Source organism: Centruroides vittatus, unplaced genomic scaffold (assembly GCF_030686945.1).
Source record: "Centruroides vittatus isolate TY-2023 unplaced genomic scaffold, ASM3068694v2 contig_1311, whole genome shotgun sequence".
In the NCBI taxonomy this organism is placed as follows: Eukaryota; Metazoa; Arthropoda; class Arachnida; order Scorpiones; family Buthidae; genus Centruroides; species Centruroides vittatus.
In genome coordinates, this window is record NW_027120834.1 from 210,154 (window position 1) to 224,780 (window position 14,627).

The 14,627-nt window shown below is 33.9% G+C and overlaps 1 protein-coding gene and 1 long non-coding RNA gene across 2 annotated transcripts in view; both read right to left on the minus strand.

Annotated features, from left to right (window-relative positions):
- The window catches only part of LOC136990230 (zinc finger protein 85-like), a 65,929-nt gene extending 63,578 nt beyond the window's left edge, over positions 1-2,351 (minus strand). The window contains exon 1 of the mRNA XM_067288619.1: positions 2,142-2,351. Within this exon, the coding sequence (XP_067144720.1) occupies positions 2,142-2,300 (159 nt within the window). The 5' untranslated portion in view covers positions 2,301-2,351. The remainder of the gene's footprint in view (positions 1-2,141) is intronic.
- LOC136990292 (uncharacterized) overlaps positions 1-14,627 on the minus strand; it is a 232,653-nt gene that overhangs the window by 200,424 nt on the left and 17,602 nt on the right. The window lies entirely within an intron of this gene.

Sequence of the window (14,627 nt, forward strand, 5' to 3'; positions counted from 1 at the left end):
AATTGCAGCCCGGCATTGTCACCATACCACAATAAATATCTGTTCGTTGATCGTCTTTTTTTTGCAATTAGATTAAGTTTGAACTTCTCTTACTTCCGGATCTTGTAATGCATATTAGAAGCGAAAGTATAAAAATCGTCTCAAATTTCACCCTCAGCTTTTCGAAACCTCCAAGTTTTAAGACTTCCTGTGAGCCCCAAAAAGTGTTTAAAAATACGAAGATTTTACTTGTGATTACAAATTACAATTTTTAAAAAATACAATTTATCTTTAATCTGAAAATTAAGCTTTTGCCATTTTATAACAACTAATAATATAAACATGTTTTTGAATAAAATTTTCTAACAGATGATGCCACACAACTTAGAAGTTTTTTGCCGGAAAAGTTACGCAACTCGTTTCTAGACTTTTTCGTTGAGAGATAATTTCATGTTTCTAACTAATCTCTCGATCTCGTGTCTACTTCTAATACAGCTTAAGCCTGACACAAAAGTCCCGAACACATTTTAACCTCACGCAGCTTAAATATCATTGATTTTACAAATATAATACATTAAACTCAAACTACATATACCTGGAATATAAATTTATAGATACAAAAGTAGATACCTTCAAAATATTATGTGGAATTAAGTATGAAATGAATCAATATCAGCTACTACCAACAAAACTACAAAATTTCTCTGAATAACGAGTAAATTGTCTAAACAAGAGTATTATAGTTATTGATTCCGACATAATAAATAATCTAGCAAGGAGTTGCATTACTTTCTTGGCTGTTATGAGATTTTATTTTGAAAACCACTTTTTAATTATTAAGCATAACAAATATATAAAACTGTATGTATGGCCATCTGTTAAGAGAATTTGTTTAAAAAATTTACATATTTTTAATTATTATAAAATAGCAGAAGACTTAATTTTGAAAAATTTATAACAAATTATACATGGTAAGAAGTAAAATCATTATTAAGTCTGACCCCTCGAGGAATATGACACGTGACCAGTGGCGAGCCGTCTATGGAAGCTGTGGAAGCGCCGCTTTCCTCGTATTTTCTAAAATATAAATACATATTGTGCGATTATTTTCATATTTTAACGTACTTTGAATTAATTATAATTAATATTTTATTATAACCGTATTATGTATCTTATTAGAAATTTCTAAACTACATGTGAGAAACAATGATAAGATTTAAATATAAATTCCTATATGCCTATTATCAATGGAAGAGCCGTATTATCGAATACGAGACAGCTTCCGCGGAAAAAGTATTTGAATGGCATGTAGCAGCGAGAATCTAGCTGCTAGATTAAAGGCATGCGCGCATAGCACAATATCGCGGTTAAGCTAGTGGATGATACACACCAAAATATCGTATAACGCTTCCAATGATTCTATCCAGGACCGGCACAGCTTCCCTATCATCAATCGTCACCGCAGGTTACTGCACGTGACTACCTCTATCTATCCATCCTCTTGACTTTTCATAACTAAACTTTAATAGCATCAATTCCCATTATATACGAGCTAGCATGCGGAATTTCGTTTTTTTTATCTTCACCCAGTCCTGAGATATTAAGCGAAATCGACGTTAACACACACACACACACATAAATTTATATACAAACACGAAAGTTTGGTTTTTTTCTTTAATTTTTGGGTTCAGGAAGTCTCAATACGAGAAAATTTGCAAAACAGTCGGAGGGTCAAATCTCACAGGATTGAATTACCTGTTATCAAGATATAACTACCAAGAAAGTAAAACGTACAATTGTGGAAATCGTGACTTCATACAATAGGAACAGGTAATTGCCAGTCAGCTGTAACGTATACACAACAATAAAAAAATTTAAACATAATGCGACCACAAAATTTTGTAAGTAAAAAAAAAGGGTTTTTTTTTTAAACTAACACCGTGGTCAAAACGTCAAATATCATTATAAAGAGCCGAAATGACTTTTACTTGAAATCGAAAATAACGTAGCTCAGTTTAAAGCTGGTAAGGCCATCATTTATTCAAATATACTATTTGAAAATATATATTTTTCTATTTCCCACTTTATATTTTAGCATTTCAGTTGTGCTTCTCGTCTTAAAAGCAACACCGTGATCTCACAAAAAAGTATTTTTCACTCACCTCTAAAGGTTCCGATTTAATTGTTTTATAACACTTCACATCTGTATTAAATTCTTTCTTGAAATTCTTTAAATCGACTTCAGATTTTTCTTCGTTTCGTTCAACTGTAAAGTCCGAATATTTCGTTTCTAACTCTTCTTTTATCTTCATTTTCTCCATTTACGATATTCTCGTATGTCAGCAATCTGTATTCAATTAAAGAATTAATTAATTAATTAGTAACTTTGCTATAGTGTTGCTTTTTTATCAATTTTCTATGACAATTCCATAAGTCTTTTTTATATATAATAGTAATTTATAATACAATATACCTAGTCGATGTTTTTACATCGAAGCCAGAGGCCTATTGTACAAACAAATTCTTATTGATTTAATGCTCTGTGTTCATTTACACAGTGATGTGGTAGATAGGCCACCTTGTGGCAAACTTATTTTAAAAAGACATTAATTTTATTTTATTATTTTACATAGAGATGTTTTACTTAATTTCTATTTATAATATGACGAGCCAATTTTCGTTTATTTTTATACTAAAGTTTTTATTTATACAGTTTTTACTTTTTATGATCTCTGTGCTTTCTTTAAACTTTCTTCTATATGTTTCTTTTTCTTTATGAAGGATTTTCACATTATCTTTATCTATTTTGCAACCGTTCAGAGTACAATGGTCATGAAAGACGAAATTTATTCTATGATATTTTAGGTCAGCGATATGTTTCTTCTTTTCATCTGACTCCCAATTTTCTTTTTGTTTCTCCTATGTAGTGTTAATTATTATTACAAGTACAAGGGATTTTATATACTACATTTTTAGTTTCAGTTATTGCTTGTTGTTTTTACAATGGGTTGAGGTGTTTTAATCTGTTAGACATTTTTATAAATAGAAATTAAGTAAAATATCTTTATGTAAAATAATAAAATAAAATTAATGTCTTTTTAAAATAAGTTTGTTATCTACCACATCACTAAGTAAATGAACACAGTCATACGCATTAAATCAATAAGAATTTGTTTGTACAATAGGCCTCTGGCTTCGATGTAAAAAGATCGACTAGGTATGTTGTATTATAAATTATTATAATATATAAAAAAGACTTATGGAATTGTCATAGAAAATTGATAAAAAAAGCAATACTTAATGTATAATTCGCCATCAGATGACAAAAATTGATTAATGTAGAGAGAAGTTTTAAAACAATTTTATGTTTACAAAGATCTGTGATTTGAAGTTGGCTGAAGAGGGGGGTCAACAACCCGAAACGTGTACAAGCACTTAATACACGTATCAACTGAATAAAAATTAGTGATGAAATTTGCCATGTGTCCGAGTAAATACACTATGTAGTTGGTGTTCAAGTTGCAGAATAAGTACCGGCACGGTTTCATAAATACTAAATAATTAGTGTTGATTCGAAATTTAGAGCAAGCAATAAAGACCGTAAACTCATTACTATTGTTCCTGTTGTAGCAGTAAACAAGGGGTGCGCTCTTAAGGTTAACAAAAGAGACTCCAGTTCTAACACGTCACTAGCACACGTGATACTTGCAGCTATATGGTTAATAGTATTGTTTTTAAAATGCACCAATGAATGTTTATAGTAGGCTAACTAAGAATGAAATAGGATTATCTAATTTAGGGGCGGATCCTGACAAAAATTTTTGGGCATGCTGAAAGATATAATAAGAATAATAGGCCTAAACAATAGGCAAAAACGTTATTTGGTGTGAATTAAAAAGTATGGACTATTAAAAAACCCATTATATTTACACACGAAATATATGATATACAGTATATTATAATAAAAAGTATTAAAAATTTATGATAATGATTTAGCTTTTGTGGGCCCTAGATACTGGGGGCCTAGGGCTAGTCCCTATGTAGACCTGCCCCTGTATACAATGCATGTATACAAAGGCACCGCAAGCTTTCGACACAATCTGGCTGTGTTAAATGCTTCGAATGACATCATGCGCCTGCACTTGTTTGCTGCACACCAGCAAGCGATCGGGGTTGACGGAAGAAACTAGAATAGTGACACGTGTCTAGCGCACGTGACACTTTGCCGCTACAAAATGACTTGTTATATGGTTAATAGTGTTGTTCATAAAACGCACCTATAAATGTTTATAGTAAGAAACTAAAAATGAAATATTTAATCGTGCCCTTAAAACAATTACTTTCTGGTTTACATTATACTAGATATAGGGACGGATCTAGGTTTTTCGGGGCCTAGGGCTTATTGAAATACAATAGGGCCGCATTTTTGTTAAAATAAGAATTTTTAAATTAGGAATTAAAATTTATTTTTAATAACATCAAAGTTAGAGTTTATATATATATATATAAAATATTAATAAAAACGTATTAAACTTTATAATAATTCAACTTTTGTGCGCTCTATAGATTTGCCTCTGACTAGGTAGCCTGATAGTTCAATGTTAACTCTCTTATAATTAAAAGATAAAATTTAAACAAAAGTTAAAAATCAGTTAAATTTTATAAAATAAATAAATAGAACTATTAAAAATATGAAAATTAATATAATTTGATTAACTTTTGTGCGAAACAACACTAAAATAATTCTTAATAGTTATGCGGAAAGAAACGACAGTTGCAATTAATTAAAAATAGCATAATTAATACAGAAAATTCAATGCAAAATTAATATTACGTGAGGATCCAGAGTCCATAATTTACTTTTAACAAAAGTTTGTTATATTTGTTGTAAAACGAAATTAAAGGAAAAACTTCCTTTTCGATGTACACCAACGTGCCCTAATCCATTTTTCTTTATGTGGAAATATTTTTAGGAAAACTTTTGTATGAAATTCACACTTTGTGACCTTACCGTACATTGTTCTCCAAATGTGGAAATCATTAAACGCAATGTTTTTTCACACCCGTTTTAAAAGAGTTCAGAAAAATATTCTCAGTGACACCAACCTTTGCCGACGGTCACCGTCCAATACCCTGTCGACCACTTGTTTCTTTTCGCCCCCCTAGATTTACTATCCATTCACAGGGGAGCGTCGTGTCCACTTTAGGAACCGCTGCGCTAAACGGTCCAACGCGTGTGGGAAGAAGTTCTGCGCTTAAAAATGAGGTCACCTTGAAACAGGAACAGTTCCGTGGATTCTTCCTGGTAATACTTGTTGCCCGTGTAGAAGAGGACAGTGTAGTCGCTTAAATTTCTAAACCTCCGACGCACATAGACAAAAAAGGGGAAGAAATTCAAAAACAAAGAGAAATGTTGCCGATTTAAAAAATAATTGTGAAAACGTTAAAAAGTATATAATATTTATGTTATTTTGTAAACTCTCTCTCTACTCTATCTCCATTCTAAAGGAAAATTCGAATGTAGGATAAACCAGCAACAAGTTACTCAACTCTCCTGGCAACATTTGAAATTTTGGTGGCGCCATTTGCTATCACATTTAATTTTTGAAATTTTATGTATTTTCAGGATAGTGTGAAATCTGGAAGTTAAGAACCTAAAATTTCTGAATTATTTCACTCCAGTTATAAACGACTTAATCAACAACATTCCATACCCGGGAAATTGTTGACCCTCGATTGGCAACGATCGTCTCCTAACTGTCAACAAGCCGTTATTCCCTTGGAGCAGGTAGATCAACTTGCACGATAGTTTACAGTTAGCGTCCGAACTAGTCATTTATTTAAATCCCGGGAACACCTATGGCCCTAATTGCGATCAGCTATTGATCACGTGACTGGTTTTCTCATCAAAAACCTATAAAAGACGCTTCCTCTCCCCCCTAAAAGGCTCTCCGATCGTCTCTCCATTACGAAGTGCACTACGCCGTCGACCGAACCCGAAAGTTCCTAAATTTCTAAGTTTTTAAGTGCCGCTGTCCAGTCTACGAGTTTCTAAGGTTCTACGTGCCACCGTCCAATTAACTGACTCTCCGTCATCCCGAAGATCATTATCTCTTCTGAGTGAATATTTACCTACTGGGACATTCACCGGACTCCGTCTATTACGGAATTTATAGAGGTATGAACGAATATTTGTAAACTCTCTCTCTCCGGCCCCCCTTTTGTATATGAGGGTAGAAGTGTAATTTTGTTCGTTTCGATTTTAATAAATCTTGTTTTGTTATAACATGGTGTCTTTTTTGACTGTCGGCTTCGCCTTATCGTCGACCCCATCCTTCCTCCTCTTCCACTCGCGTAACCCGTAACGCGCCCTCGACGTAACAGCCATCCTTGACAAGTAAGTCGCCGGAAAGGGAGGTACGACTCCCTCTTACCTCCCCGGGATCTCACAATAGGGACGAATTTTATAAAAACTTACGAATTCTAGTAACGAGTAAAGTTGTCATGACGCGTTTCTATCAGTTAACTGTTCGTGAAAAAGTACAATTACGTGGTGTTTTAATGGCAGAAAAAACGATGCGGTTAACAGAGATTAGTGACATTAAAATAAAAAGGAAAGGATAATAAATTTAAGGCAAATTCTACGGTAATAATCACATATAATTTAACTCAAAGGAAAAAACAAACGAATCTTAGTCGAAATAGTATTGTTTATCGACAGATCTTGATGGAGTAATAAGCGTATTTTGTACACCAGTTCTTCTTCGATCCAACAAATTATCTCTAATCCAAAATCTTCGACAAAATTTTCTAGTTAAATAAGGCAAGCCGTGAATAACGGCTGTATCGGTATCGTTCGCCATCTTGAACACTGTACGCATGCGCCGAAATGTGATTAGGTTGTCGCTTGTGTGGTTGTGCAGTCGCGCGGTGAAAATGCGTTTGCATTGCCGTGCCACATCAGTGAACCTACCCTAATGAATATACACATGACTCCCATCAACTTTTCACCCCGTCGAACTTAAATCTTCGATATTTAATAGCATCAATGCCCCTAATGAAGAGGAGTAAACCCTGGAAGAAATGGATGAACAAAATAGCTGAAGGCCTAAGAGAAAGGACTGACGATGTAACAACGGTGTTTGCCAAACGAGTGATAAAAACGAGGTGAATTCTAGGAACAATATTTTTCATATATTAGAAGGGTTTCGTAGCTACAAACTATGACGTGAGTTGGTGACGTGCTACCTACGCGAACAAAAACATTGAGTTTACTTGCCTGTCTTTGTTAGGACTCTTTCATAGTGTGGCTAGCCACTTAACTATGACCATCTGGTTCGACTGGTCCAACTTCAAACGTGTTGCCACAGCAACAGCAGGCGGTCGACAGACGGGTCGTTCCACTCAGAGAAATTTAAAAGGTTAATTTGTACTCTGGTCGGAGCAGTCGGTCATAGTGTGAAATAGCCCTTACTCGTTCAAAAATTCGAGTAAAATTAATATGGATATTTTTTAATTGATGCTAATTGATGACACACTATTTACCTGGGAGAGATAAGTGTTTCTTATTCTATGAACTATTTATTTATTTATTTAGGCAAATATAAACTCAAACTCTGCGGTTTTAAAATCTTTCACTGAAAACAGATTGTTCACATACGAGAATATTTTAAATTGAGAAAATGAAGATTAAAGTAGAGCCAGAAACAAAATATTCAGAATTTATATTTAACCCAGTACGGGACGGTATTCAATGCGGGACTAACAACCAAAATCCGGGACAGTATTCTCCGGAATTGGGTAATGAAGAGTTTGAAGTTCTAAAAAATTGCAAGAAAGAGTTTAATACGGATAATAAAGAGTTGTGTAAAAGAAATAAATCAGAAAGTTCAGAACATAAAAATATACAGGTGAGTAAAATGTACTTTTGTATACGACTCTTGTGTTGCCTTAAAAGCGTCATTTGCAAACTTCCTACGTTTACATTACTCTTTCCAAAATTTTAAAATGAAGTTTGTCTATTTAAAGCCATGACTACAAGGGAAAATGTTACGATTTTGAAGTGAGAGAAGTCAGCCGAACTCGAAAGAATCCATCATGTCTACATATAGACGTTAGTGAGACAGTTGGCTCTACGATCCTTTATTATGTTATTAGAATAGTGATACGAACTGGGCTGAAATTTTTAAATTTCAGACCTGTATATTTCCGCTATAAATCGTCTGCTCGTCTGTTCTTTTTAAATCTGATAACAGAGTAAAAATCGTAAACTTTTCTACCAGAGGATTGATTAACCGTAGTCACGTGATTTTTTAAATTAAAAAATAAAATTCATAAATAAAAAAGTTTAAATATGAGTTTATTCTAATTTCATTTATTGAATTACAGCTGACCCTTGATAATCCGACAGGTATGGGACCAAAGGAGTTTCGGATTACCAAAAGTGTCCGGATTACCGAAAGTGATTACATATTTGGAATTATTTTGCTAGCAGTAGCCTACAATATTCCTACATTTTATGAGTAAAATGCTACCTAAGTTAATATGGAAATGAAACACCCATTTCGGTTAACTAAAACATGTTTATTAAAAGAAATATGGAAGCCAATAAATGTGCATACAGTATGTATATGCATAAATAATACAGTACGTACAGAACTGCTCACGGAAAACACAAGAAATGTGTCATTGTGTAGGAATTGGGTGGGGAGATTCGTGTCGCAACATCCTTCTGTGCAAGCAGACATGTAACGGGACGGGGACTACGGTGACCTTGACGGGAGATGCGTCGGACTACTGAGCATGTCAGATTACAAAAGCGTCGGATTATCAAGAGTCAGCTGTAATGATAAACTGATAGAAAATAATTTTTCTGGAAGTTCATAATTCTAGTTATTTTAACAGATAAAAAAATACTATACTTGTTATGATACAGTAAATAAGTTTATTTTAAATTTTGACTATTTAACACTGAGAATATTACATTATTACTAAAGAAACACAAATGTATTAAATACATACATATATTATAAAAGAAAATAATAGATACAATAACATGGCATGATTCAAACTCCGAATGAGGGGTTTCGACTCCCACAAATTGCAACCCTCCCTTGTGCAAACAAAAACCTAAAGCCCTGGTCACACTATGCGATTTCCAGCCGCGCGGGCGACTGCAACTGCGACGGCTGTTCCCGTTAACTGGTAATCCCCCCTCGAAAACCGGCGCGACTGCAACCACAACTAGAAACAAAAAGTTTGTTCTACTGGCGACGGTTGCAAACGCGCATCCAATCAGAAAACGTCTTTGTGCCACGTCATACTTTGTGTTGTATATTTGTCAACATATCTTGATTATAGCATTTGTATTAACTCAGTTTCAGTATATTTAAATGCTATATTTGATATAAATCAAATCTGAATTTATAAAAGTTATTTGTTAGATTTATTTTAAAAAGCTTGATTACTTTTAATAATATACAATTGAATAAAATAAATGCTTATATAAAAGAAAAAAATATATCGATTATAAATGAATTAAATCATTCATGCTTTCCTCTAAATAGCATCCAAAACTTCTAGGATAATGACTGATATCGAATTATGGGCCACTCTAAATTGATATGCCAAACTACGAAACGTTTCGCCTAAATTATATATAAGTATTGGTATTCATACGGATATATCCCCTATAACCTACGGCATCCGAAAGCCTTAACTCATTCATCAGCTGGTGAAGGCACGATTGTTTTTTTGATTGTTTTAGCCCGTTGATTTTAATTTCGTCAAGTTTTAACCCAGCATAAACGTTTTTTCTTATTTTTCTCTTCGTATATTCTTGCCAGCTCTAACAAAATTAGCACTTTTTTTTTTTTTTATTCATTCCAGAAAAGGAACTGCTTGCTATTTTAATAAGAAAAGTAGCTAAAATTCCGTAAATACTCTGAAGTAGAACGTAAAAATGTCAGTAAACTTACGAAAGTAGACAAAAACAAGCTATTGTAATTTTATTGGTTTATTATAGGGTCAGGTGTGACCACGAGAAGACGCGCGCGACTCGCGTTTGTTGCAGTTGCGGTCGCCTGCGCGACTGGAAATCGCATAATGTGACCAGGGCTTAAAGAAACCATACTCTACGCGCGACCCTTCACGAGATACAGCCCTGTACAGAATTGCCTACGTCATTTCCGGTCACAGCGCCCAAAGCAAAAAAACTCGCTGTTCTCTTCTTTTTACGGTCATCTTCCTCGCACCTCCCGATCTGTCCTCGCTGCCACCCCTTTCACACGATCAGCAGACCACCTCTCCTTCAACTGCCTATAAATTAAGGTGACCAGACGTCCCGGATTTGGGTTGTTAGTCCCGCATTGAATATTGTCCCGGAAAGTGTCCCGCATTTGGTCATGTAACATTTTCAACATGTTCGCAAGTTGTCAAGAGCACAAAGTTGTTTTCTTTTACTACTAGTAGCCCGGGACGCCCCCTAGTGGGCGTTCTGGCAGCAACGGTGTCATTCCGTGGTATAAATAATAAATTCCCATTGCAATAATAATATACTGAATTTATTATTAATTTAAATAATATCGAGAGGCGCCCCTAGTGGCCGTTCTAGGCATACCATGACTGATATACAAACAGCGCCATCAAGTTGTGAAAAAAAAAACATTTCTATAGAGTTATTTTTAAGTTTATTTATTCATTTATGTATTTATATATTTTTGTACTAAATTATTTATTAATGAATTAGTTATTATTCTTATATATATGTATGTCGGAGGTCCACCCCATTTTTAGCTCCCAAAACACAGAAGCGTCTCGCATTTTAACCTAACATATCTGTTCACTTTACTATAAATACAACATTGCCATCTGTTGCCTGTAAATACAACTAATTACAGTTTAAGTCGACAGCCCAAGGGGAAACGGAAATGTGTCGAGTTATCGGGGTGTCGACTTATGCGGAGTCGACTGTATTCATTTTTCCGTATTTTATTTATACATATATGTATAAAAAATGGAAAGCACGAGATGTCAATAGGGTTTACCGGGATTACCTTCAATAGTGTCCTGTCTTTTAGGCATAGAATGATGCCCACCCTACATAAAATTCATCTTTGTTTTATCAAAGTGAAATTAAAATAACTCGCTAGTTTGCCTGGGGGGTAAGCGTAAGAGTAAAATGGTCAGATAAATTTTAGATCTAAAGGAATAAGTACAACCGAGACCCCGCAAGCAGCAAACTCTGATTTAATAATAATAATAATAATAATAATAATAATAGATAAAAAATTCCTAGATCCCACAGTACAGAAAGTAGACTACAAAAACAAATTAAAATATTAAAAACATGAATACAAAGGAATAATCTTTCTATTTGTTGATTCCATGGAACAGTTGGATCAGTCCAACGGACTGATCCAACAGTTCCGATAGTTCCAATTTCAGAAGTCATTAAGTATAGAGATTTGAAATCTCTACACTTAAGGGCATCCCTCTCTAAAAAGCGTTACATGCTGGCGGAAATCGTAATTAAAATGTGCATAAAATTTTTCCTCAATAAAACAATAACAACAAAAAGAAAAATCTCGTCCTACCGAATAAACTGCTAGGAACATTTTGTTCTGCAAAAACTTTATTTGCAAAAACTATATTATTTTTACTTTATATTATTACAGTAGAAGACATTCCTGAAAAAATATAAGCAATTTGATTCACCAATTCGATGTTTATAAAAGATTTTCACGAGGATAATTCGTAAATGCCAGTTTCACAAGTTATGCCACTTGTGAAACTGGCATACTCTCAAACTACCACGCCCATCACTGGTCGAGTGGATGACACCATCGAACACCGGTATTGTTCGCCACTCACGTGGTTCCGTGTTGTTTAACCACGTGGAATTTTCCGGGTTTCACGTATCTAATATCTACATAGGAACCAATTTCTTATAGAAAGTTCTTCCGATAGGCATCTCTTATTGGCTGATGGTCCAGGCGTCACGTTGCCTTATTCCATTAATCCCACAATTACATTCATAGAATCGCTTGTAAGGAGCTAATCGCATAAGGCAATCGGTTGCACTTATACTTAATTCTATGAGAGGAAAATAAATTAATAAATAGAACAAACCATGGAAAGTTTTCCACGTGCATTGACAACTTTCATTAAAATTTGACAATGACTTGACAATTAACGGCTGCCTGACCCAAAAACGATAAAATTTGCAGAATTAAAATAGAAAATATATTTTTAATTTTAACGAATATTTTATAATTCCAAATTTTTCTTAAATATTCTTTAAATATACTAAGATTATCGCCATACTCGAAAGTAATATTTTCTTTCAGTACAGTTCATCGTCGTCATTTTAAAATATGTTTTAAATGATATAAATTTAGAAGAATTTTAAATTAAGTGAGTTAATCTTGTTTTATTGATGATAAATTATAATATAAATACATAAATTAAATTAATGGATTCACAGAAAGTAAAAAATGGGGTAGTCTTATCAAGAGAGAAATTCTTTTCCATAATTTGAAATCGTGTAGTTAGATAGCGCTTAAAAATGATTGAGGATTCCCACCTATATATTAATAAATGGGTGTCCATGCGTGTATATAAACATCATATTTTCTGAAAAATTGTTTCTATTAATAGGTATATTTTTAAGCAAAAAAAATACACATTACCGATCTGAGAACCTCCAAGATTTTTCTGTATTTAATTTTATAATAAAATTATCATTTCTGAGCATCCATTAATACTATTTTTGTGTTTATATTTTCTATTTTAACTCTGCAAATTTTTATCGTTTTTGGGTCAGGCAGCCGTTAATTGTCTAGTCATTGTCAAATTTTAATGAAAGTTGTCAATGCACGTGGAAAACTTTCCATGGTTTGTTCTATTTATTAATTTATTTTCCTATCATAAAATTAAGTATAAGTGCAACCGATTGCCTTATACGATTAGCTCCTTACAAGAGATTCTATTAATGGGATAACGCAACGTGACGCTTGGATTATTTGCCAATAAGAAATGCCTCTCGGAAGGACTTTCTATAGGAAATTGTTTCCTATTTACATATCAGATACGTGAATAAAACTTGAAAACTCCACCTGGCCATCGGACGGTTGGTTGGACGGTTGGTTGGACGGTTAACATGGAATCTTACCGCTCTGTGGATCTGAGTTCGAATCCAGACCGTCGAAAAACCCGAATGGGTGGTCTGTCCGGGCGTGTCGGATCTCGTTCTCGCCTCCTTGGCATTGTGGACCTGGCCAAACTCACAATATGATTGTGAAGAAGTAGTCGTAGTGATCACAGAGTGGAAGGAGTTTAAAGAAACCGTTGATTAGATGCGAACCCACAATCAAAATAGCGCTCGGTTGTTTTGCCCACTCGGTCATTCGTTAAACGTAGAATAATTCTTCTCAGAAAAGTTCTGCTTATAAAAACGCATAAAGATCCCCCAGAGCATTTTAAGAATAAACAAAAACAATAAAACGACTCGCAGCGCTAAGACTATTATAGTGGCTCGTATGGTGCCATTTTTCTGTTTTATGTTAATGTGGCCATAAAAATTCGATGACATTTGAACTGCCAAATATCTTTCTATACATCGTAGAATAAGGATATTTTTATTGCGATTACTGCTTATTATTTGCATAATATATGACCTTATCATTATTATTATCTCAGCATTTAAATTAATACTAATATAATAATTTATTTATATCAACACTAATAGATTCTTGTTGATGGTTCAGATCAGACACACAACTGAAGTTTTTATCTTGCAATACTTCCAATCTTTAACATTATACAATAAGCACCGAGTGAAATTACTTTTTAAATTTCACTTAGAATTATTACAGAATTTGTGTATAAAATAGATTTTTATGCTGTTTTAAAAATGAGTGGCCGTACGTTAATATTGGATTTAGACGAACGTCGATCGTTGGTGCTCCCGTGTCTATTGTTAACGATGTTATGGGAAATTTTAGTTAATTCAATTCAATTTAATAACGCGATAATAATTTAAAGGATAACTTCGTGTAGTAAAATGAACTTTACTTTTAGAGCAGCGGCTGCCAGACAACCAAGCCCACCAGTAATGGCGTGGATAATATCAGTAAACACGGTACTGTTCACCGCGAACCTGGTCACGTGTTGGCTAACAACGTGAAATTTCTCGAGTTTTATTGACGTATTTAATATCCAAGTAGAGGCCAGATTCTTCGTAAAAAGTTTCTCGGAAAGTACTCTTTTCGACAGATGGTCTGTGTGTCCGTTGCCGAATTCCATCGAACCAAACCCAAATTATCTCCAACTAACAGTCAAAATTCTCCATCCAAAATTAAAAATTTACGAAGATCCTTACGTATAGATATGGATTATTAATGTCTGTATATAAACATTATATTTTATGAAAAGATAGTTTCTATTGTCACGTATACTGTGTATTATTACGGAAATAAATGCACATTACTGATCTGAGGACCTCCAAGATTCCAACGTATTCAATTTTATAACAAAATTATCAATTATTAAGTGAAATTTATCTCTTGCAGAGTACTCGGAATTTTCCTAGTTTCCTTCACCTATATGCATGCCAATTTACCATAGATATTCCTTCATGGAGGGAATAT